The sequence below is a fragment of the Ursus maritimus genome, unplaced genomic scaffold, assembly GCF_017311325.1.
Source record: "Ursus maritimus isolate PB19 unplaced genomic scaffold, ASM1731132v1 scaffold_2, whole genome shotgun sequence".
Classification (NCBI taxonomy): domain Eukaryota; kingdom Metazoa; phylum Chordata; class Mammalia; order Carnivora; family Ursidae; genus Ursus; species Ursus maritimus.
In genome coordinates this window covers 15999535-16022734 of record NW_024424452.1, presented here as the reverse complement: position 1 = coordinate 16022734, position 23200 = coordinate 15999535, and the positions used below count along the sequence as shown (strand labels likewise).

The 23200-nt window shown below is 58.5% G+C and overlaps 3 protein-coding genes and 1 long non-coding RNA gene across 8 annotated transcripts; 3 read left to right on the top strand and 1 right to left on the bottom strand.

The window, feature by feature from the left end:
• Window positions 1-637: 637 nt before the first annotated feature.
• On the top strand, window positions 638-6630 carry ARMC5 (armadillo repeat containing 5). Its single transcript, XM_040635027.1, has 6 exons — window positions 638-1161; window positions 2703-2810; window positions 2909-3695; window positions 4198-4703; window positions 5283-5415; window positions 5503-6630. The coding sequence occupies exons 1-6, from the start codon at window positions 684-686 to the stop codon at window positions 6320-6322; spliced, it is 2832 nt and encodes a 943-aa protein (XP_040490961.1). The 5' UTR covers window positions 638-683; the 3' UTR covers window positions 6323-6630.
• Window positions 6631-6899: 269 nt separating this feature from the next.
• On the top strand, window positions 6900-13741 carry TGFB1I1 (transforming growth factor beta 1 induced transcript 1). 5 transcript variants are annotated; one of them, XM_040635024.1, is made up of 11 exons: window positions 6900-6918; window positions 9735-9850; window positions 9976-10028; window positions 10131-10273; window positions 10439-10526; window positions 10643-10757; window positions 10860-11054; window positions 11947-12120; window positions 12347-12428; window positions 12699-12847; window positions 13054-13741. In XM_040635024.1, exons 2-11 carry the CDS (start codon window positions 9773-9775, stop codon window positions 13318-13320), a joined length of 1344 nt encoding a protein of 447 aa, XP_040490958.1. In that variant the 5' UTR covers window positions 6900-6918; window positions 9735-9772; the 3' UTR covers window positions 13321-13741. The 5 variants fall into 5 exon arrangements, with proteins under 5 accessions (XP_040490958.1, XP_040490955.1, XP_040490954.1 ...); XM_040635021.1 differs by lacking the exon at window positions 6900-6918 and adding an exon at window positions 6968-7118; XM_040635020.1 differs by lacking the exon at window positions 6900-6918 and adding an exon at window positions 8392-8446.
• Window positions 11856-12415, bottom strand: LOC121103756. Its single transcript, XR_005835986.1, has 2 exons — window positions 12273-12415; window positions 11856-12098 (listed from the first exon to the last, which is right to left on the bottom strand). It is a non-coding gene; the product is annotated as an uncharacterized LOC121103756 (long non-coding RNA).
• A 3155-nt stretch (window positions 13742-16896) lies between the features above and the next one.
• Window positions 16897-23196, top strand: SLC5A2 (solute carrier family 5 member 2). The gene is made up of 14 exons (XM_040635026.1): window positions 16897-17197; window positions 17745-17816; window positions 17894-17998; window positions 18834-18998; window positions 19309-19414; window positions 19623-19703; window positions 19828-20057; window positions 20366-20501; window positions 20747-20854; window positions 20974-21124; window positions 21251-21419; window positions 21497-21712; window positions 22501-22630; window positions 22719-23196. Exons 1-14 carry the CDS (start codon window positions 17072-17074, stop codon window positions 22943-22945), a joined length of 2022 nt encoding a protein of 673 aa, XP_040490960.1. The 5' UTR covers window positions 16897-17071; the 3' UTR covers window positions 22946-23196.
• The last annotated feature ends 4 nt before the right edge of the window (window positions 23197-23200 follow it).

Below are 23200 nucleotides of genomic sequence, written 5' to 3'. Positions count from 1 at the left end.
GGGGGGGGGGGGGGGGGGGGGGAATGGTCCACCGCCGGAACCGGAAATGTCCCTAGCCCGTGCCGCTCTAGGAAGTGGCAGCGAACGGTCTCGATAGGTTTAACCCTCTCATTCACCTGACTGAGCAAGAGCTCCCCATCTGCGGCCGCTGTCAGGAACTTGATACTTTGGGCCTGGTTTGCGATCCTGAGTCCGTCAGCGCGGATTTCGCTGCCCGGGTCATCACTGTGGGGCAGCGAAGCGAGCTGGAAGGAAAAGGCGGTCGCTGTCGTGAACACGCGGGAAGGGGGGGAGGAGGGGTTGGAGTAGCCACGCCACCTGGAGCAGCACGGTACTGAGACTGCATGGTCGGATGTCTGGGTTCTCCAAGGCTGCGAAGCCCCCCGAGTTTCTCCTCCGTCCTAAGCCAGGCGTTCTAAGCAAGGAGCGACTACATATCCCAGCATGCACCGCACGCGCCTCTCGGGTTCGCACAACGATTAGATAACTACTACTCTCTACGTGCCTTCTGCGACCGTACACAGTACCGGATCCAGAACTACAACTTCCAACTTGCAAAATAACCGCGGCGGCGCTACTTAAAAAGCGTCAGAGAGGAGGTGCCTGGCCACGCCCCTCTCTTCCAGTTCCGCTCCCTTGGAGGAGCGGCGAGGAGGGGGGCGGAGCCTTAGGCTTGAGCCAAGATGGCGGCTGCGAAACCGACCCTCACGGACTCGCTCTCGTTCTGCCTCGCGCAGCTCACGGCGGCGGCCGGGGAGGTTCTAGGTGGGGGAAAGGACACAGCTACCAACGAGACACCCTTGGGCCGTGCGCTCTTAGCCCTCCGCACGCGCCACGTCAAGGCTGCAGGGGGAATCGAGCGCTTCCGGGCGCGCGGCGGGCTCCGCCCCCTTCTCGCGCTGCTACGGCGAGCGGCTGCAGCGGGTCCCGCCCCGTCCCAGGCTGGCCCCGGCTCCGCCCCCTCGTCCGCCGAGTCAGCGACTTCTGCTGGCCCCGCCCCCTCGCCGGGCTCTGCCCCCTCCGCTGCGTCGTCGTCGGCGCCCTCGCCGCCAGCGCGCCTGCGCAAGACTCTGGACTTGGCGCTCAGCATCCTAGCCAACTGCTGTACGGAAGGGGCGTGCCGGACTGAAGTGCGCAGACTCGGAGGCATTCTCCCTTTGGGTAAGTGCTCCGCCCTCATTTCCTAGAAGGATTCCAGGCACAGCAACTTCTTTCTCTGGGCCTGGGCGGAGTTTTGGGTTCTTTGTGTTGTAGCCTGAAAGAACGTACCTTCTGACCGCTCAACACCCGTACCTCTCAAGCCCTCAAGCCTTCTTTATAGATTATACCCGAACCTGACCAGATCAGATAATTACAGCCATGACCTGCGTATTGGTTGTTTCCTCGAATCTGGGCCAGTGGAGACCAAAGGGTTATATGGTGACTTCTAGGTGATTCTTACTCTCCATTTATGAGGTTTATAGCAGACACTCAATGCCTAATGGGGGCTACCATTGGACGAACTTGGGTCGTAATGGTTCTCTGCAGTGAGAAAGGATTGCTTGTAAAATGGAATAATAATAGCTACCTTGGAAAATTGAAGTAGGGAGAAAATGAAATACAAATAGAGAACACACGTATTCTAAGCATGGACTGGGTACTTTGAGTTATTAAAAACTAGTACAATAAGAACAAATACTAAACGAAAGATAACAAGCGGGCGCTTGGGTGGTTCAGTAGGTCTGTTTTGGGCTTAGGTCATGACCCCATGGTCCTGGGATGGAGCCCCGCATCCGGCTCCCAGCTCAGAAGGGGGTCTGCTTCTCCCTATTTCCTGCCTGCTGCTCCTCCTGTTTGTGGTCTCTTTCTCTGTCAAATAAATAAAATCTTAAAACAAAACAAAAATACAACAACAAGCTTTTCTGTTTACCGGCTAAGTTGGCGCCTCCTAGTGGCAATGTTGGGAACATAGTTTACACACTGCCGCCTGTTAGGAAATTATGCCAGTTTTGACGAAATCTTAATTTTTTTGGATAAAACGAAACTTTAACGTATTTTAAACTTGTATAAAATGCATCTGGACCATAACGTGTTTGACAAGAGGCCTGGCACATTAATAAGTGCTCAATAAATTACAGGTTTTGTTATTAGCATATGACCCTCATCATTCAGTCACTATTCTACATTTTAAGTATCTCCTGAATCCATCCGCATTTATCCTTCTCCTGTTATGTGCCCAGGGACTGGTGTCCATGTGCTGGGCTGTGCTGGTAGCTGATTTGGTTTAAGCCACTGTCCTTTCTTATCTTAACAATAGGGACAGCCTCCTTGCTGTTCCCCTGCCTTATTCTTTTTCTCTATAATCCATTCTCCCCATGGCTACCAGATTGTATCATAGCACTCCTGTGCTTAAAACCCTTTGTGGTTCCCAGTGCCCTCGTATTCAAGTCCTGCCTGATCCCTTGGCCTGGCATTCGAGGCCCAGCACAGACATTGGATCTCACTTCTGGGCCTTTGCAAAGGCTGCTTCCAAACCTGAAATGCCCCGTAACAGCCCCACCCCCCATCTTTGTAACAAATACCTTCCTGTTTAACCTTTCAGACCCATTAAGTGTTAGCCTCTTTTGGAGGCCTTCCCCGACTCTCTCAGGTCACATTGTTGAGGTCATTAATGAGAGAGACAAGAAGGGGCAGGACCCTCAAGAGGCCAAATTCTCTTGCAGTGACTATTCTTCAATGTGTGAAGACAGATAGCATCCAGAACCGCACAGCCCGTGCTCTGGGGAACTTAGCCATGGAACCTGAGAGCTGTGGGGCCATCCATTCTGCTGGTGAGAAGGCTATGAGTGTGGAGTTAGCTAGGGCTTGGGGTGGGAGAGGGGCTTGGGTATCTCCTCGCTCACTCTTTGGCCTCCTCTTCCCTCTGCAGGTGCTGTTCCCTTGCTCGTCGAGAGCCTGACAGCCTGCCAGGACTCACAGTGCCTGCAGAGTGTGGTGCGCGCCCTCCGCAACCTGGCCGACTCACCCCAGCACCGCCTGGCCCTGGCACAGCAGGGAGCGGTGCGCCCTCTGGCTGAGCTTCTGGCCGCTGCCCCAGACCCTGCGCTGACCTTGGCCCTTGTCCGTGCACTCTTGGAGCTGAGTCGAGGCTGCTCCCGGGCCTGTGCTGAGCAGCTAAGTCTGGGCGGGGGACTAGGACCACTGGTCAGCCTGGCCTCCCACCCCAAAAAGGCAGTACGAGAGGCAACTATCCTGATCCTCGCCAACCTGTGTGCCCAGGGCCTTGTACGGCCTGCACTGGGCAATGCTGGTGGCGTGGAGGTACTACTGGGTGAGCTCCGGCGGCGCAGGGGGCCCAGCGGAGCTGGCCCAGCCTCCCAGCAGCCCCTGGTGCGGGCCGTGTGCCTGCTGTGCCGGGAGGCCATCAACCGGGCCCGGCTGCGGGACGCAGGTGGTTTGGAGCTGTTGATGGGTCTGCTACGGGACCCCCGTGCCAGTGCGTGGCACCCTCGTGTCGTGGCTGCCCTCGTGGGCTTCCTCTATGACACTGGAGCCCTGGGCCGGCTACAAGCTCTGGGACTTGTACCGCTCTTGGCTGGGCAGCTGTGTGGTGATGCTGGTGATGAGGAAGAAGAGGGAAGAGAAGCTGCTTCGTGGGACTTTCCTGAGGAGCGGACCCCTGAGCGGGCAGAGGCTGGAAGCTTCCGAAGCCTAAGGTGAGTCCCCACCTGACTGCTGCGGATTGAGGGCCCTGGCTCTCTTCACTACCCTCATCCCCCACTCTGTCTCAGTAGGACTCTGATCGACTCCTTGTTCTCCCAGGACAAGACCACTTTCTGGTCACCATTAAACACATGTCCTCTCTTCCTGGGTCTGCCTTTAGCCGTGGCTCTACCCCAGCACTTCTGAACTTTGGGACCCAGACGGGTTCACTGGGCCTTTTTTATTTTGTTGTCTGCGTGCCCCTCACTAGAATATAAATTCTGGAAGGATGGGGACTTTAGTTTTGTTCATTGTTTGTGCCCAGTACCTAATACTGGGCTTGGTACCTAACAGGCATCGGTATTGCTAAATGAGTTGGGGTTTTGTTTTTGACCCATTTCTCTTTCTGTCCTATCTCCCCGTAGCCTCCCCTCCTCCTCCTGGGTTCAGTCACCTCTTTCGGCCCTGCTCCTTTACCTTGGCTCGGGGTTCAGTCTCTCCTTTCTCCCTCTGCAGGTCATGGCTGATCTCTGAGGGCTATGCCGCAGGCCCGGGAGACATCTCTCCTGACTGGTCCCCTGAGCGATGTCCCCCGCCTCCCCCACCGCCAGAGCCCGCTGAGCCAACCAGCCCCACCCTGGGCCCGACCTCGCTGCGGACGCCTCGCGCGCTGCGCACACCTGGCCGCAGCCCTGCTGCCACCCCTGAGGAGCCTTGGGGCCGCGAGGGGCCCGCGCTGCTGCTACTGTCGCGATTCTCCCAGGCTCCTGACCCAAGTGGCGCATTGGTGACCGGCCCAGCCCTGTGTGGCCTGCTGGCCTATGTGACGGGCTCACCAGGCCCACCGAGCCCACGTGCACTGCGCATCCTGGCACGCCTTACCTGCAACCCTGCCTGCCTCGAGGCCTTCGTACGCAGCTATGGTGCCGCACTGCTGCGTGCCTGGCTCGTGTTAGGTGTTGCCCCGGATGACTGGCCCACGCTGCGGGCCCGGCCGGCTCGCCGCCAGCACCGGGAGCTGGGTGCGTCTCCCCTAGGAGGCCCATCCCCGCTCTAGTTCTGGACCGAGAACCTCACCTTACTGCTCGTGGCTCTCACTGCCCTCTCCAGCCTCCCATCCCACTTCGGTCACCACACAGGAGGAGGAGAGGGACTCCCAGCATGCAAAGTTCTGCTCCATCCTCTGCCCAAGTCTTGGGACCCAGATACCCCAACACCAGGCTTGGCCCCAGCAACTTAGAATCATGCTCGTCTGTACTTCTTTACTCGATCTGCTCTTGGTTCTGCGTTGTCCTGACTGCCTTCCCACTGGCCATACTGACTTGGAAACCCACGGCTCCGGTCCCCATGTCCTCCCAGCACCCCCGCCCCCGCTCCTCCCAACACCACCAGGGACTGCCCTGTCTTCTGTGTTCCGACGGCACTCCCTGACCATCAGACTTTGTTCTTGCCCTTGACCTCCCGTTTCCTAGCATCTGGACCCTTTCCCTCCAGGGCCTGCAGTCATCCCCTCTTCCGTGCCTTGAGGTTTTAGCCTCCTTTCAAGGACCCAGAGTCGGGCCATCACCTCTCAACCTGACCTGCTCTGTCCGTCTCTGCAGGTGAGATGCTGCTGCAGAACTTGACCGTGCAGGCCGAGTCGCCCTTTGGAGTGGGCGCCCTCACGCACCTGCTGCTCTCTGGAAGCCCCGAGGACCGTGTGGCCTGTGCACTGACCCTGCCCTTCATCTGTCGGTGAGGGGGATGTGGGCGTCTCACAGGGCTCAGGGGAGCAAGGTTGCTATTCCGCGGCGTCACGCTTTTTCACCTTTCTTCCCACAGGAAGCCTTCTCTGTGGCGTCGGCTCCTTCTGGACCAGGGTGGCCTCCGTCTCCTCCTCTCGGCACTGACTCGGCCCGCTCCACATCCTCTCTTCCTCTTCTTTGCTGCGGACTCCCTTTCCTGCCTCCAAGGCCTGGTGTCTCCCACTGTGATCCCAGCCCTTCCGCCTCCAATCCCCTTGGACCTAGATCCCCCATCCCCTTGCCTCTATGAACCTCTGCTGGGCCCAGCCCCCATCCCAGCCCCTGACCTGCACTTCCTACTGGACTCAGGCCTGCGGCTCCCTGCCCAGCGAGCTGCCTCAGCTACCGCCTCGCCTTTCTTCCGGGCTCTGCTAGCTGGCAGCTTTGCCGAAGCCCAGATGGACCTGGTGCCGCTTCGAGGCCTGTCACCCAGCGCAGCCTGGCCCATCCTGCATCACTTGCATGGCTGCCGGGGCTGTGGGGCTGCCCTGGGGCCCATTCCCCCACCAGGCCAGCCCCTGCTGGGCTCAGAGGCTGAGGAAGCCCTGGAGGCTGCTGGCCGGTTCTTGCTGCCTGGGCTGGAGGAGGAGCTGGAAGAGGCTGTGGGCCATATCCACCTGGGACCCCATGGTGGCCCGGAGTCGGTGGGTGAGGTATTCCGCCTGGGCCGGCCCCGGTTGGTTGCCCATTGTGCCCGCTGGACCCTGGGGCCAGGGCAGTGCCCACGGAAGCGGGCCTTGGCCTTAGTGGGGCTTGTGGAGGCAGCAGGAGAGGAAGCAGGGCCCCTGACGGAGGCTTTACTGGCTGTGGTGATGGGGGTCGAATTGGGGGGCAAGGGTTCCAGCTTAGAGTGTTGATGTCCCCTGGGAGGGGATCCAGGGATGAGTGGCTGTGAGGGAGGACTCCCTCGGAGCAGCGGGAGAGGAGGCTGAGCTATGAAGGAGGACTCCCTCGGAGCAGCGCGAGAGGAGGCCGAGCAGAAGTCACCATCAAGGATCAATGAGAGAATGGAACCGTACCCCAGGATGATGGTCTGAAGACGCAGGAGTGAGGAGCCAAGGCCACAGTTGGAGTATGGAGCCCACGGATGGAGAACAGCCCAGGGCCCCAGGCACCTGGCCGGGCCCAGCCTTCCAGAGTTGAGATTAAAAACGTTGGAGTTGGATACCCCTATTGCATGGTGTCTCTGCTTCCTTTGCTGTGGGAGTCCCCCCGCCCCCACTCCACCAACCAACAGGGTCTCGTTCAGGTCGCTGTATCTCAGTACAGGCCCCCCCTGGCAAGTAGGAGTTTAATAAGTAAGTTCCTGGAGTCCTGGGGTAGAATAGAGTACCGGGGGAAGCCTGCTTCCCGCTCGTGCAGCGTCATCGCTCAGACAAATACCCAGCCAGACACACAGACTTGGGTCAGGCATGAAGGGGCTGGGCTGAGGGAATGCAGTAAGCATGACGAGGTACGTCCAAGGCCTTGGCACTCCCGTTTCCTGTGTGTCTTTCACCCATCTTGGGCTTTCAGTCTCTGGATCTGTTACCATCTCCTGGGCCAAGTGTCCTTCTGCTATTAGCCTAAGGGAAGACCTGCTGTGTTCCTGGAGTCCCTGAAGCCCTGTCTTAGTTTCGCTCAGAGATAGCCAGAGCTCCGGGCGGCATTCGGGTGAGGGAAGGGCTTATGTTGTGCGATGGTCTCTCGGGGCAGGGTCTCTCCATCACCTGGGTCCCGGATCACAGCCACTCAGGTGGCAGCCTGACGGAGTGTGCGTGGACTGGGCCTGCCCGTTAGCTTCTGGCGAGCTAAGGTCGATGCTTGGTTATCTCTGTGCCGCTGTGTCTGGCTCTCTGGTCTCAGGCTATGCGTTAGAACCACCCAGAGAGCTTTTTCAAAACGTTGATGTCTAGGTACTTTCTCACTGCATTGGACTGAGGAAAGGATGCCCTGGGCATCAGTATTTTTAAAAAGCTTCCCAGGTCGGTTTAATATGCTGCTGGGTTGAGACCCACAGTCCATACTCATGTGTGGACTGAGGGCTGGCTTGGGACCCACAGCCCAGCGGCTGTAACAGTTATGTCTGTCCCTACTCACCTCTAAGTGTTCATTTCCACTTTGATTCTCAGGGTCTCGGTCCAGGGAAGGCCTCTTGTTCTTTTGTGACTGGAGTCTGTGTCTTGTTTGTCTGTGTTCCCCAGTATCTTGGGCAAGGGCTCCTTTGGAACAGGTCTGCGTTGCCTCAGTGTTGGGGAAGGGCTTTGTCTTCAAGGCTGGCTGTGGTCTGGCTGCCTGGGAATGTTTTGCCTGAGTCTGCATGGGGTTTGGGCCTGGGTTCAGTCGGTTTCCAAGTCTTGAAGGGAAGGTCGTTGTGTCTGTCTCTGTTTCTGAGAGATTTGTGTCTGGTACGTGTGCCTTTTGGGATCTCCGTTCATGTCATTGTCAGGTTCTCTAAAGGAAGGACTCTGAACCTGTTGTCTGATCCTTAGAACCACCACTCCTGCCCTCAACCCAAAAATTCTGTCTGCAACAAGTCGCTCGGGAATGGCCCGAGTGGACAGGGGCTCTGTATAGGACTCGGGGTGCTAGCTTTGGGAGGTGTCTGCTTGGGGTCCTCAGTCTGTGTCTAAGAGTCTTATAGAGCATGGATCCCGAGCTTGGTCCGGGAGAGCCACTTTTCTGACTTTGGCTCTGGCCGCCCGGGGCTCCCGGCAGCTGCGGCCAAGGCTGGGGTGTGGCTGCCTCCGCGGCAGAGAGGCGGGCTGGGCCTGGGTGGGCCGGGGCCCTCCCTCCCTTACACGCCCCCATCCCGAGTTCTCCCGTTCTTTGCACCCCCACCCCACCCCCCAAGCCCCATCCCAGCGGGTCCCGGCTTCCTTACATGGTCACGGCCGGGCCTCCAACTCCCGGACGTCCCCCCGCCCCCCGCCCCCACCGGACACAGCCCCCGCCCTGCTCGCCCCGCGCGGTGCGCCCGCGCCCCGCCATGGAGGACCTGGGTGAGTGGGGCTCGGGTCCCCTTGTCCCCAGCTCCTCCCCGCCGTCTGGACCCGCTTCCCCGGGCTGGAAACCCCTCGCACTCCCCGCATCTTCCCATCCCCGCCTCCTGTCTTCTTGATTCTGGTCTCTGCCCGCGCCTCCTTTCCGACTCCACGTCCCCCTTCCTGCCTCTCCCTTCCTGCCTTTTCCTGGACTGGCCGCTCCCTCCCTTCTTCCCTCGCTCAGCTCCTCCATCACTCGCTGCTGACGGATGGGCAGGGAGGTGCAGCGCCCGCCAGTGGGCGCCTGGGCTCAGGGGCGCTGGGAGAGGAGGGGTTAAAGGGGTCTGGGGTCCGGGCACTGGGGAAGTAGACAGGAGGGGGAGAATAGGACTTTACATTCTGGGGAAGAAAACCGGCCCGTCGCAGAGTTTGGGGAAGAAAAGAACTAAGGACCCCTAAATATGGTAGGGCTCGGGTCTTTGGGGGGCAGAAAGAGAATAGATGAGTGCCAAGATGCCAGGGAGAGGTTAAGGGTGCCACTCTGGTCCTCAGAAATGAGTAAGGGAGCAGGGACTTATAGGTTCTGGGAAGGAAAGGGTTTAAAGGATCTAGATCTGAGGAAGGGAGGTGGTGGGGGGGTGTCTTGGTGGAGGAAGGAGGACCCAGGCATCTCCTCCTTCTGGTCTGTTGGAAACGGATGGAAGGCTGTGCTCTCCATGAGAGAGAAGGGGTTCAGGCACCCTGCGATAGGGGGTGCTGCTCAGCAGGGGTAACCGGCGCTGCGGAAAATAAGCCAATCAGAAAGCAGGTCCCAGCGGACCTGCCAATGAGGAGACTGGGGTGGGACCCAGGGGCTGGAGATGCTCCAGGGCGGGGCGGGCCTGTTTAGGTGCCGGAGGGGGCAGGAATTAGTGGGCCAAAAGAGCAGCCAACCAGAAAGTTGGGTGCCAGGCATACGGCCAGTTGAGCAATTTGGGGTGAAGCCAAATTTGACTTGAGTAAAGAGTCAATTTTGACTGCATCAGAGAAGATGCAGAGAATAAAAGAATCCGGCAGCTTTTGTGCGTGATTCCCCAAGATGAGCCATTTGGGACGTTTTGGTCATAAATATTCCTTGCTGCCCTTCTACTTCTCTGCCTTGGTCTGGCCTGTGTTTCCATCTGATTCCTGACCTCTGTTCTTAATACTGTCTTCTGCCCTCCTTAACTACTGCCTACTTGGAACCCTTAATCTAATCTCTTAAGGCCCCGTCTCTGCTCTAACCTTAACCTCTCCACTTCTCACCCTGATGGCCTCCTCCCTGCAGATGCCCTGCTCTCTGACCTGGAGACCACCACCTCACACATGCCAAGGTCAGGGGCTCCAAAAGAGCGGTCCCCAGAGCCTCTCGCAGCTCCCCTGCCCTATGGCCACCAGCCACAGGTGAGATCAAATACGAGGGACTGGGGCAACATTAGGGCCAAGCTTGGCTAGGGTACGGGGAATCTGGTCTTGAGTGGGGCGAAGGACAGGCCTGTCATCCCACACGTGTGTCCTTCTCTCTGTAGACAGGATCCGGGGAGTCTTCAGGGGCCTCTGGGGACAAGGACCATCTGTACAGGTGAGGGGCCTGGGAACTGGGGGATGGGGAAACCAACTGAGACTTAGGTAAGGAGGTTTGGACTCCCCACCCCTGAACACAGACTCCCACACTGTTTTTCAGTACGGTTTGCAAGCCTCGGTCCCCAAAGCCTGCGGCCCCTGCAGCCCCTCCGTTCTCCTCTTCCAGCGGTGTCTTGGGCACAGGGCTCTGTGAGCTAGACCGGTTGCTTCAGGAACTTAATGCTACCCAGTTCAACATCACAGGTACCAGGTTACGGAGATAGGCCTTGATGGGATGGGGACAGGGCAGGGAAGGGCAGAGACGGAGGGGTAGACTCTTTGTAGAGTAGCCGCTAAAGGGACACAAGCCTTAACTGGGAGGGGGTAGAGTATGGTCCCATGTCCAGTGCCCTTCTTTCCTCTCCACAGATGAAATAATGTCTCAGTTCCCATCAAGCAAGGAGACTGCGGGGGAACAGAAGGAGGACCAATCTGAGGACAAAAAAAGGCCCAGCCTGTGAGTTTGACATAGTTGGCGGAGCTGGGAGAGATGTGTTGGATACCTGAGTTACTGGAGGGCAGCATGCTTTACTCTGAGGGGCTCGGAGCTGACACAAATTGTGTTCTTCACAGCCCTCCCAGCCCATCCCCGGTTATCCCAAAGCCTTCAGCAACCTCAGCCACCCTGGAGTTGGATAGACTGATGGCTTCCCTGTCTGACTTCCGTGTCCAAAACCACGTGAATCAGGTGGGGTGTGGGCCAGTGCGCATTTGTGGCTTCCCAACCCCTTGTAGAACCTTCCACACCTGCTGCCTTGCTGACTCAACTCTCATGTCCTCCTCGCTGCAGCTTCCAGCCTCTGGATCAACGCAGCCACCAGTGCCAAGCTCTGTGAATGAGGGCTCCCCGTCCTCGCCGGGGCCGGCTAGCAAAGGCAGCCTGGACACCATGCTGGGGCTGCTGCAGTCTGACCTCAGCCGCCGTGGTGTTCCCACCCAGACCAAGGGTCTCTGTGGCTCCTGCAATAAACCCATTGCTGGGCAAGTAAGTGGAGCCCTGTGGGGCGGGGGTGGGGGGGTGGTAGAGACCCTTGGACCCATCCTTACTGAGAGCCAGACTTTGTGCTGTTCGCTTTTGATAAATGACTCTGGGAAGTGGGTATTACCATTGTTCATATTTTACAGATGAGGAGACTAAGTCTCTGAGTCACACAGCACGTAAGTGGCAGGATGAGAATTCCAACCCAGTTACCATTTGTTGTGGTTCTGTGGTGTGCAGGCACTGTATTAGCTCCTTTACAAACCTCAGTCTTCACAAAAGACTACCACCTCTTGGGCACCAACAAAGACCGTTTCTCCTCCCCCAGCATCTGGTTTGCGAGCTCTGGTTCTTGGCTTCCGGACGGAGTACATGTTATCGATAACAACCGAGCCCAGTGACTGACCTAGATCCCCTTGCTGTATTTGACACCCTGCTTCCACCCCGAAATTTCCAATCTTAGCAAAGCAGGATGGCATGATGATTCCTGTGGGCCCTAGGCACTTTGGTCTTCATGGGTCCCTTCCTCCATTTAAAAAAATTTTTTTAATTGTATTGTATGACTGTTGGTGTGAAGATGAATCTATTAATATTATACATAAATTATTTTCTAGCTCATTTTCTTCTTCTGATTTTAAAAGTAATTCCAACATTTTCATGGGCTCCTAAAATCATGGAGGGCCCTAGGCACTGTGCTGGAAGACCTGGGTTGAATTTCCGTCACTCAGAGACTGACCTCTCAGGGTGGGTGGGGAGAAATGAGTGAAGGGAGGCAAATGGTAAAAAGAAAAAAGAAGAAAAGAAAACTTGAAATGCGCCATGTAAATCTTGCTGAGCTCGCTGGGCACACGGCGACCCGAGGGCCACTCTTGACCCAGGCCTTACCCCCAACTCGCAGGTGGTGACCGCGCTGGGCCGCGCTTGGCACCCTGAGCACTTCATTTGCGGTGGCTGTTCCATGGCCCTGGGAGGAAGCAGCTTCTTTGAGAAGGACGGAGCCCCCTTCTGCCCTGAATGCTACTTCGAGCGCTTCTCCCCGCGCTGCGGCCTCTGCAATCAACCCATCCGACACGTGAGCCCAGCCCTTCGCACCCCTCCCCCCCGCCCACCCATGCCCCGCCCCTCGGCCTCGTCCAAGGCCCTCCGGACTCCGCCCATTGTCTCTGACTTCCAAGTTCCCCATTAGGTCTCCAGCGCCTCAAACTCCTGCTTAAACCCGCTTACATGGGTTCATGACGGGCGAGGGAGGGTAGAAGTGTTGGAGGGCCACATTGAATATCCCCATTCATTCTCCGCAGAAAATGGTGACCGCCTTGGGGACCCACTGGCACCCGGAGCATTTCTGCTGCGTCAGTTGTGGGGAGCCCTTCGGAGATGAGGGTGAGAGCTTGGCGCCGGTCTTGAAAGATACCCGTCTGCTCGATCCCCCGCCTCGCCCACGTTGGTCCAGCCTACTACAACCTCCCCAGTGCTCTGCCCCCCTCCCACACGCGGGGGCCCGCCCTATCCCCTCCCACTCGGCCTCCACCCTAGACCCGATCCCTCCCTCTCTACTGCTCCTTCCCACAGCCCCTCATCGGGCCCCACAGTCTCAGATCTTGCGAGTCCCGGGCACAGTTTTTTTTCTTTCCGCTCGGTTTCCGCCCCCAGGTTTCCACGAGCGAGAGGGCCGCCCCTACTGCCGCCGGGACTTCCTGCAGCTGTTCGCCCCCCGCTGCCAGGGCTGTCAAGGCCCCATTCTGGATAACTACATCTCCGCGCTCAGCGCCCTCTGGCACCCGGACTGTTTCGTCTGCAGGGTGCGCTGCTGCGGCAGGGGGTGTGCCGGGGGGCGGGGGGGCGGGGGCAACCCGGAGCCCAGCTAGGAGCCTGGGGCGGGGCGATTACTTGGGTATTCAGGTTGTGGGCAGTGGGGTTCCCACGGTGGGTTATTAAGCCCCTGAAGCTGGCTATCCGGGCGGGGGGTTGGCGGCTGACTTATCCTTTCGCGGCCGCCCTCCCCCAGGAATGCTTCGCGCCCTTCTCGGGAGGCAGCTTTTTCGAGCACGAGGGCCGCCCGCTGTGCGAGAACCATTTCCACGCGCGGCGTGGCTCGCTGTGCGCCACGTGTGGCCTCCCCGTGACCGGCCGTTGCGTGTCAGCCCTGGGCCGCCGCTTCCACCCAGACCACTTCACCTGCACCTTCTGCCTGCGCCCGCTCACCAAGGGCTCCTTCCAGGAGCGCGCCGGCAAGCCCTACTGCCAGCCCTGCTTCGTCAAGCTCTTCGGCTAACCGCCGGCGGGGCTCGCCCCTGCCACAGCCCAAGGCCCTGGGGACCCCACCCTTCCCCGAAAATCGCGCTCTCCGCACCCCACGGCCTTGCTCGTTGAGCCTGGGGCTCTCTCCCCGGCCCACCCGGTGAGGCCCCACCCACTGGAGAGACCCGCCCCGGAGGTACTCGACTCTCGAGTTCTCCACGGTCAAGTTCAGCAACGGTCCGGCCAGTTTCGAGACCGCACGCGTGGGTCGTACGCCGTAGGGCAACCCCGCCTGAGGTCTTCACTTGATCCCCACCCTCGAGGGAGCCCCCGGACTGGGGGCGGGCCCTTGCAATTCTGACTAACGAGAGGACAGGCCAGGACATACCTGCTCCCCGCTCCCTCACTCTTCTGTGCACTTTTTTTCTACCTACATAAAAACACATGCCACATGATGCTGGTGCGGTGTCTCTGACTGCGCGGGACGGCCTTGCGCGGTGACTGCCTGCTTTTGGCGCGCGCTCCGGCGGCCGGGGGTTCTAGGTCCCCGCCGTGTGGCCGCGGTGGGACCTGCAGCCTAGCCCTTGCGGGCGGTCCTTCACGAATCAAATGCGCCTGCGCTGGATTGTACAGGTAGCGGGGAGCCAGAACAGGGAGGTCAGGCTGGGCCCCGTGGAAACTTCCCACCCTCATTCCCCACTTCTTCATCAACCTGTATCCTTGAAATAAGGCCTTCATCTTTCTCCACCCCCACCGCCCACTCCCACTCCCTCCCACCCTTGTCACCTTGTCTAATTTTCAGATTTTTTCTCTGCTCCTGAAAAGACCCTCAGCGATGGGGCTCCATCCAGAAGTGCCATGTATGCCCGCTCCTTGGATCTGGGCGCTAAGGCACAGCTTCCCTCTTCTTTGTGTTGACTCATAACATCTCCCCTAAGCAGAGGATGACACTTGGGGTGGTCAGAGTAGTGACCAAAGGAAGCACTAGGAGGCTTTTCACTCAGACCGGGAGTCGGGAAGTCTTTCTGGAGGAGGTGACACCTGAGTTAAGCCCCAGCAGAAATTCGTGGGCCAGGGATTTTAAGATGTGGAGTTTAGGCTCCATCTGAATCCCCAAGCCCCAGAGCCTTTCTGAGCCTCTGAACCTTCACTTTGGACCCTGCAGTTCCCTAGAGACAGGGCTTGGATTCCTGGATCCAAACTGTAGGAGCCTTTGAAGCTGGAAACCATGGATTCTCAGAGGCCCTTCCTGCTTGAGGAGCTGGTAGCCAAGGAGAGCATGTGCGGGCAAGGCAAAGGTGAGGTGTTCTCTGTCCTCACCTCGGCCTGACCCCCGGTTTCTTTCCTCTCTGAGGCTCCTCTCCCTAGGTCTTCCCAGGCTTCCTGCTCTTCTCCTTCCACATATTCTCCCTGGAGAATTCTGTCTGCTTCCTGGCAATGAACCACCTTCCTGTCTTGAGGACGCCGCCATTGGCTATCTCTAGTCTCGAGTCATTCCTTTCCCCAAGTGTTTATTGAGTATGGACTAAGCCAGGCTCTATAGCAGGCGCTGGGGAGACCATAGGGAACCAAGCAGACATGCTTCTCGACCTCGTAGAGCTGAAGTCTAGTCGAGGAGACAGATGACAAGTACCAAGTGACACACGTGATGAGCTAATGGAGACCTTCCCGATGGCCTAAGTAAAGTTCACTCTTCCCCCTTGTTTCCCTCCATAGCACCTCTCTAGTCCCTCAAGGCACTTATCACTATTGCAAATAGGTGTTTATTTGTTGCTTGTTTATGTCTGTTTCTGGAACTGGGAGGCGAGCCCCTGAGAATTTGTCTGTCAGGTTACATGTTTGTTTTGCTGACCACTGTCTCTCCAGAGTCTAGAAGTCCGTGTAGCCTGCGGTAGGTGCTGGATGAATGTTTGTTAATGAAGGAAGGAATGAGGAAGAAAGGAAAGGAGGGAGGGTGAAAAGGGGGGAAAAATAGAGAAATAAGTTAGAGAAAGTGAGGAAGGGATGACTTCTAACCAGATAGTCAGTCTCTGTGAATATGTAACGTCGAAGTTGAGACTTAGAAGGTTGAGGAAAGAAAACAGCCAGGCAAAGGGCCTGAGGAGAGCATTCCAGGCAGAGGAGACAGCAAGTGCAAAGGCCAGGAGGTAGGAGGGGGCCTGGTATAGTGACCAAAAGGAAAGAAGGCCGGTAGGGCCGGAGTAGGGTGAGGAAGGGGGAGAGTAGTAGGAGATGAGGTCTAAGAGGAAGTAGGAGTCATCATGGAGGGCCTTGTAGGCCATGAAGAGGGCATATGGATTTTAAGGGCCTAAACCCCAATGTGTCCTCTGACACTTTCAGGATTTCTCTCAGGCATTTCAAATTTATCACCCCCTGAAGCAGACGCTGTGGGTGTGTTGCACACATCCACTCGCCCCCCTGGGTAGACAGTTCCCAGACACCTGGGCTCCCCAGCTGCTCCCTGAGTTGCTGTCTGAGGGTGCTCTCGGGAGAAACGAGTGTGCTCCTGCCCGCAGCAGGCCTGAAGCCGGAGGGGGAGGTTCTGTAACCTTCGAGACAGGAATTGGTGAATAAATACTCCAGCTTCCTGGCTCTGAGGGGTCAATTCTGAGGTGTGTTCTCCACAGTGTATCAAAGAGTCCCCACTGGGGTTGTTCACAGTAGCGACCTTTTAATCAACATGGCCCTTATTGGCTTTTCTTCTTTCTTTGCCTCACTTCCCCTCACTTCCTTCCTGGGGTCACCTCCTCAGGAAAGCCCTTGCACTTGATTCTCAACTTCCGGTCTGCTTTAAAGGGACCCAAACTAAGGCATTGCTTAAATATATCCCCCTAAAATATTGTTTTCTGTTCTCCATCTCAGGCATGAGCCCAACTTGTCCTAATCAGATATCCAAGTCTGGCCAATTCTTCTAGAAAGGCAGAGGTACTGATATTTATCAATACCCTCCCTTCTTCTGTTCAGCCCTGTGCTGAGCAATGGGACTCCAGGGCTGAGTCAGGTCATTTCCTGCTTGGGGGTAATCTCTAGTCTGTTGGGAAGGCAGACCTGGACCCATACGAGGACAACACTATGTGCTCATAACTGTATCAGAAAAGTCAGAGAAGGCTTTCCTGAAGAGTTGACATGGGCTGGGTACTGAAGGTCCACATCTGAGAGGTAGGAGTGCGCCATTTGGGAAGCAGGGAGGCACTCTAAGCAGAACGCACAGCTTAGGCAAAAGTTTGAGCGCGTGAAAATACAGGGGCTGGGCAGGGCAAGGGAGTTGGAGGGAAATGGGGTATCACCCCAGATTTGGTGTAGAGGAGCAAGGGGAAGGGCGGGCAGGAGTCAGGGGATGGCAGGCCTTGAACATGAGGCTGAAGAGCTCCTATTTCCTTTAGTATGATGGGGAGCGAGGAAGGGTTTCCGAGCAGGGGAGGGACACTGTCAGATCTGGGTTTGAAAAGGATCCCTCCGGGTTAGTCAAAAGGAGGAGGCTGGCTCAGCCACGCTCCCTAGGTCAAGGCTGAAGGGTAAGCATGGGGGAAAGGAGTAATTTTGAGCCTGGGGCAGTGGGGAAGGGGTGGGGGGCTAAGGCCCTGGAAGGAGTGCTCCTGAACTTAAAAGTGTCTGCTCCATAGGACGAGTTTTTGGCCTTGATGAGACCTGATTCAGCTAAACAAAGCTGGGGAGGGGGGACAAGACCTAGGGGACTTGTCGGCTCACTGCCCCTGAGGTAACCATTAATCCCTCCCGTGAGGAAATCCACGGGCTGGTCCCTTGAGGGCCAGATCCTAGGCAGAATGGAGGAATACACAGAGGCAGGCTCCGTACCGGGACTGGGAAACCAGAGGGTCCTAATTAACAACTTTGCTGACATCCTGGTCATTGCTGCTTATTTCCTGCTGGTCATTGGTGTCGGCTTGTGGGTGAGAAGTTGGGGTGTTGCTGGGGGCCAGGCTTCTGGGGCCAGGGGGGAAGGTCTCGGGGAGACCCCATGTTCAGTAGGGGTGGAATGCCTGGATCTTTGAAGAAGAAACCTGGGGCTGGGGGGCAAGCAAGTCTTTTGATAGCCTCAGGAAGGCCCAGCCAATACTCATTCCTTGTCTTCCCGCCTTCGGATTGGATTAGTTGAAGGGATGAGTGGATTTTCATCAGGGACAGCATTCTAAATGAGGTCTCTGTCCCCCTGTCCACACAATATCTGACCAGAAGCCCATCGTATCCAAGGCCCCAGGAAAAATCCGGCTGAATCCAGCCATGCTCAAGCTTGGGTAGTTGGGCACTAGGTTAGGGCCCGGGTTGCTCTAGATGCCTCGGAGGAGGCTGGGGCAGGGGGTTGGCTGGGAACCATCAAGAGAGCCCAGGGCTGGTTAATCTTCAGCCTGAAACAAGGCTGAGGAATGTGTTGAGAAGGCTAATGGGGTCCAAAGATGTGCTCCGAACCCAAGTCTCCCCCCCACTCCTGTCCCTCAGTCCATGTGCAGAACCAACAGAGGCACGGTTGGCGGCTACTTCCTGGCAGGACGAAGCATGGTGTGGTGGCCGGTGAGAGAGGCTGTGCTGTGGTGCGGGGAGGACGCCCGGAGAAGCAGCCTGGCTCACACCCACCTCTGGCCATCTAGGTCGGGGCCTCCCTCTTTGCCAGCAACATCGGCAGTGGCCACTTTGTGGGCCTGGCAGGGACTGGTGCTGCGAGCGGCTTGGCTGTGGCAGGATTTGAGTGGAATGTGAGACCCCCTTTTTGCAGATAACCCCCACCCCAGTGGGAACCCCTGGAACTGTCACACCTGGGGAGGCTCCAAGCAGGAGGGATGTAAGAGTGGAGGTGGGACTCTCCAGCGGTGGGGTGTGGTTGGGCTTCGAGTGAGGGTTGCACGTCCAGCTTGCAGGCAGGGGGATGTCGGAGATGACGACTTTCAGGGCCTGCTCCTGACTTGCTGTGGAAGCCTGGACCAGCCACTACCCTCTGTGGCCTTGATTTAATCCTCTCTGAAGTGGGGTGAACAAAGATAGTGAAGTGCTTGCTCTGATGCTCTCTGAAGCTGTGGCCTGTGTGGATCTCTGGACCAAATTAAAGTCCCTCACAGAAGTGGGAAGGAGACAAAGCTCTGGGACTGAGGCTTGTCTTTGAGGGTTGGGGAGATCAGGACTTCCTGGAGGAGGAGGTCTCTGCACTGAGTCTTGAGGGACAGAAGGTTTGGTTGGGTGGACAGGAGAGGGGAGGCAGCCCTTCCTGGCAGAAGCTGTGGTCAGGCTGAGGGGTCTGTGGTTGGATTCATGTGCTGGGGGTGAAGGGATAGGGACCATCTTGGGAGGGACTGGCTGGGGGTCATGGCCTGGGAGGACCAGGTGGGCTCTAGTTAAGGGCCCATGGAGGTGTCAAGACCCTGTCCCTTCATGTCCCGAGCCCAGGGACATCTTCTGCAGTTGCATTCTCTGGGTCCCCAGTGAGACCTCTCCTCGGCATAGCACGTTCAGGAGGAGGACTCTTAGACCCTTCGGGGTCGAGGGCGCACTCAGGGCAGGATCTCAGCGGTCCTCAGGCGCCAGCTGTGCCCGCAGGCGCTGTTCGTGGTGCTGTTGCTGGGCTGGGTCTTCGCGCCGGTGTACCTGACCGCGGGCGTCATTACCATGCCGCAGTACCTGCGGAAGCGCTTCGGAGGCCATCGCATCCGCCTCTACCTGTCAACGCTCTCGCTCTTTCTGTACATCTTCACCAAGATTTCGGTGCGCATTCATGGAGGGCGGGGCGGGGCCCGGGAAGGGAGGGACCACGGGGTGGAGGTCTCTAGAAAGCCCTGGTGGGGGCGGGACCAAGGAGAAACCGCTTGGAAGAATCGTGTCTGGAGTAGGGTCTGGAAGGAATAGGTTTGGGGGCCGCAGCCACAATGGGTGGGACCTGGGAAGGCCAGACCATCGAAAAATAAGAGACCCTTTGAAGCGTGGCCACGTTGGGTCGCGGTCTGGGCATGAGGTAGACCTGGGTCGCTGTCCGGGTCCCTGGGTCCTGACCGGGGCCATCGCTCCTTCCTCCAAGGTGGACATGTTCTCCGGGGCAGTATTCATTCAACAGGCTCTGGGCTGGAACATCTATGCCTCCGTCATCGCCCTTCTCGGCATCACCATGATCTACACCGTGACAGGTGGCTGTGGCAGGGGCTTAGGGATGGAGTGGGCTCGAGAGATGTGCTGGGAGCGCCGCTGAAGCACATTCTGCTCACTGAGTCCTGCCTCCCCATGCCCGGGTACATGAGCCTGGAGAATGGGCCATTTCTTTGAAATTTGCTCTCCAGGAAGGGGCACATGTTTCAAATTCGCACAAAGATCTCCACTGACCCAGGCCCGTTGCAGGAGGGCTGGCGGCGCTCATGTACACGGACACCGTGCAGACCTTCGTCATTCTTGGGGGGGCCTTCATCCTCATGGGTTACGGTACGGAGCTCAGCCAGGGGGGCGGGGCACAGAGCTCTCAGGGCTATCAGCCTGGGGGCAGAGACACCGCGCGTCTCCAGCCCTGGCGCGGGCGCCGGGTCCCCTGACAGCCTTGCCCTCACAGCCTTCCACGAGGTGGGCGGGTATTCGGGGCTTTTCGACAAATACTTGGAGGCAGTGACGTCGCTGACGGTTTCTGAGGATCCGGCGGTGGGCAACATCTCGAGCTCCTGCTATCGACCCCGGCCGGACTCCTACCACCTGCTCCGGGACCCCGTGACGGGGGACCTGCCGTGGCCCGCGCTGCTCCTGGGTCTTACCATCGTCTCGGGCTGGTACTGGTGCAGCGACCAGGTGCGGGGTCAGGGCTTAGGCCGGGAGGGAGACTGGGGCAGAACCAGAACCGCTGCGGGCGGAGCTGAGATGGGTGGAACGGGAACCCATCCGGGGCGCTCAAAAGCCCTGTCTGAGGGGTCAGGAACCTGGCCAGGGTGGAGCTAAACGAGACACAGCGGGATCCAGACTCTGGGTCTGAGTGAAGTTGCATTGCCCGCACCGCTGAGCCGGAGGCAGGCCTGAATTAGAGCCGCGCGCAGAGGCAGGGCCTGCGAGGGCGAGGTATCGGGGCTGGGACGCAGGTAGTCGAACGGCCGTCGCCGCAGGTCATCGTGCAGCGCTGTCTGGCCGGGAAGAGCCTGACCCACATCAAGGCGGGCTGCATCCTGTGCGGCTACTTGAAGCTGATGCCCATGTTCCTCATGGTCATGCCAGGCATGATCAGCCGCATTCTTTATCCGGGTAACGTCTGCAACCCCGCCCCCACCGAGAGTCCTGTGCCCCACCCAGCCCCTTTCTTGCGTATGGTTACAGGCGCCTATTTCCCCTTTCCGTTACTGTCCTTTGATTTGGAAATCCCGTCATCCAGTCCCACCTCCCACCAGAGGTCCCATCTGTCTTCCATTAGGATTTCCCGTCCCCACTTCAGGGATCTGTGCCCCCAGACCAGGTCCCGTCCCAGCCACGTCGTGCCCTCTTTCCCGCAGACGAGGTGGCGTGCGTGGTGCCCGAGGTGTGCAAGCGCGTGTGCGGAACCGAGGTGGGCTGTTCCAACATCGCCTACCCGCGGCTTGTCGTGAAGCTCATGCCCAATGGTAAGGGCTGGCCGGCTGTGGACACCGCCACTGCGAGGAGTCACCCCTCGCCAAGTCCGCACGCACCCTCCCGGGGATACCCTGGCGGCCGGGGACTCACGGCTCCCATCGGCCTGCAGGTCTGCGCGGACTCATGCTGGCGGTCATGCTGGCCGCGCTCATGTCCTCGCTGGCTTCCATCTTCAACAGCAGCAGCACGCTGTTCACCATGGACATCTACACGCGCCTGCGGCCCCGCGCGGGCGACCGCGAGCTGCTGCTAGTAGGACGGTGCGTCTTGGGTTTCCCCCAGGTCCTGCCCCACCGATCAGCCCCGGGGTGGGGGCAGGAACACTCGTAGGATTAGGGGGAGATGGGGAGTCCTGGGTGCAATCTCCCGATGGCCACCCACTGCAGGCTCTGGGTGGTGTTCATCGTGGCGGTATCCGTGGCCTGGCTCCCCGTGGTGCAGGCGGCGCAGGGCGGCCAGCTCTTTGATTACATGCAGGCCGTCTCCAGCTACCTGGCGCCTCCCGTGTCCGCCGTCTTCGTGCTGGCGCTCTTCGTGCCCCGCGTCAACGAGAAGGTGCGTCTGTGCGGAGGCGGTGAGCTTGGGGCGGAACTGGGACATCCGGAAGAGGCTGACACCCTCTCCCCCGGCAGGGTGCCTTCTGGGGACTGATTGGGGGCCTGCTCATGGGTCTGGCGCGCCTGATCCCGGAGTTCTCCTTTGGCTCGGGCAGCTGTGTGCGGCCCTCGGCGTGCCCAGCGCTCCTCTGCGGCATGCACTACCTCTACTTCGCCATCGTGCTCTTCATCTGCTCTGGCCTCCTCACCCTTGTGGTCTCGCTGTGCACAGCACCCATCCCACGCAAGCACGTAAGTGCGAGCCTCTGGGCAGGCAGCCCTCTCTACCCCTGGTCTGCCAGTCCACTTCCAGGAAGGCCCCGTGAGGCGGACGTGGATTTCCATCCTGAGGGGTCATGAGGATAGACTGGGAATCCAGTTGGAAGCTGCATTTGCAAAGCAAGCACAATGTTTTATTTAAATGACATTTATTCGAGGTGGTCTGGGGGAGGGTGGCTTGAAGACTGTGGGGGAGGTGATTAAAGCCCCCCACCCCCCGGAATGGCCCGTGGGACTCAAAACACGGATCTGATCCGCGGCCGAGAGGGACAGAGTACTCTCCTGAGGCCCACAGAAGGGCTTGGTCTTGTGCTGCTGCAGGCCAGGTGCCCCAGGGCAGGGCTGACTGGGGGCCAGGACAGAAGAGCTGAGCCGAAGGATGGGCAGGGCTGCAGGGGGGGTGGTAAAGGCAGCAGGAGGAAACTACATGAACAAACACCCACAGGAAGGAACACTGTTAGCAGCTCTAGAAGACCAGAGTCTCAAGGACTGCGATTCGAGTGTAGACGGGGACTTCGGGTAATGAAGCACGGGGGGACCAGGCCAAGAGCTTCAAAGACACAGCTGAAGAGCTTAGGTTTAGTCGGAGGGCAAAGGGCAGCCGTGGAAGGTCGGGTTTGAGGGAACTGAGTCTGAACTATGTGTACAGGGCGGACAAAGGGAGCTTAGGGAGTACCAGGCTGACGAGAGACGAGAGACTTTGGGGGAGGGGGAGGGGGGGGGGAACAGCAGGCTCACTTGGTCCCTGCTCCCTCCCCCAGCTCCACCGCCTGGTTTTCAGTCTGCGGCACAGCAAGGAGGAGCGAGAGGATCTGGACGCTGACGAGCTGGAAGGTCCGGCCTCACCCCCTACACAGAACGGGTGTCCCGAGCACGCAGTGGAGATGGAGGGTAAGGCACTACTACGTCAGGAGCTGGGGAGAGGCACCAGGGGAGCCAAGTTCCCCCAAACTAACTGTACAGTGTCGATTCTTCCTAGAGCCCCAGTCCCCAGCACCAGGCCTGCTCCGCAGGTGCCTACTCTGGTTCTGTGGAATGGGCGGGGCTGGGGCAGGTGGCCCCCCAGCCCCGACCCAGGAGGAGGTGGCTGTGGCAGCCAGGCGGCTGGAGGACATCAGTGAGGACTCGAGCTGGGCCCGTGTGGTCAACTTCAATGCCCTGCTAATGATGGCTGTGGCCACGTTCTTCTGGGGCTTTTACGCCTGAGGCCAACTCTGTTGGATACCATGAGCCACAGCCAGGGCAGGGCTCAGCCTCCCAGTGAATGGGGGTGAGGAGCCTGCAGTGGTGAGAAGGGAGGAGGGCAGGAGTGGGGGGGGGGCGCCTGGTTCCCCTGCTCTCCACCTTGTCTCTGTCTGGGGCCCTAGTCCATCTGACTGGCAGTTACAGCTCAGGAGGCCCTTGGCCGAACGGCCACAGCAGCTCCCCGAAGCAAAAATAAAGCTGCCGTTCCCACATCCT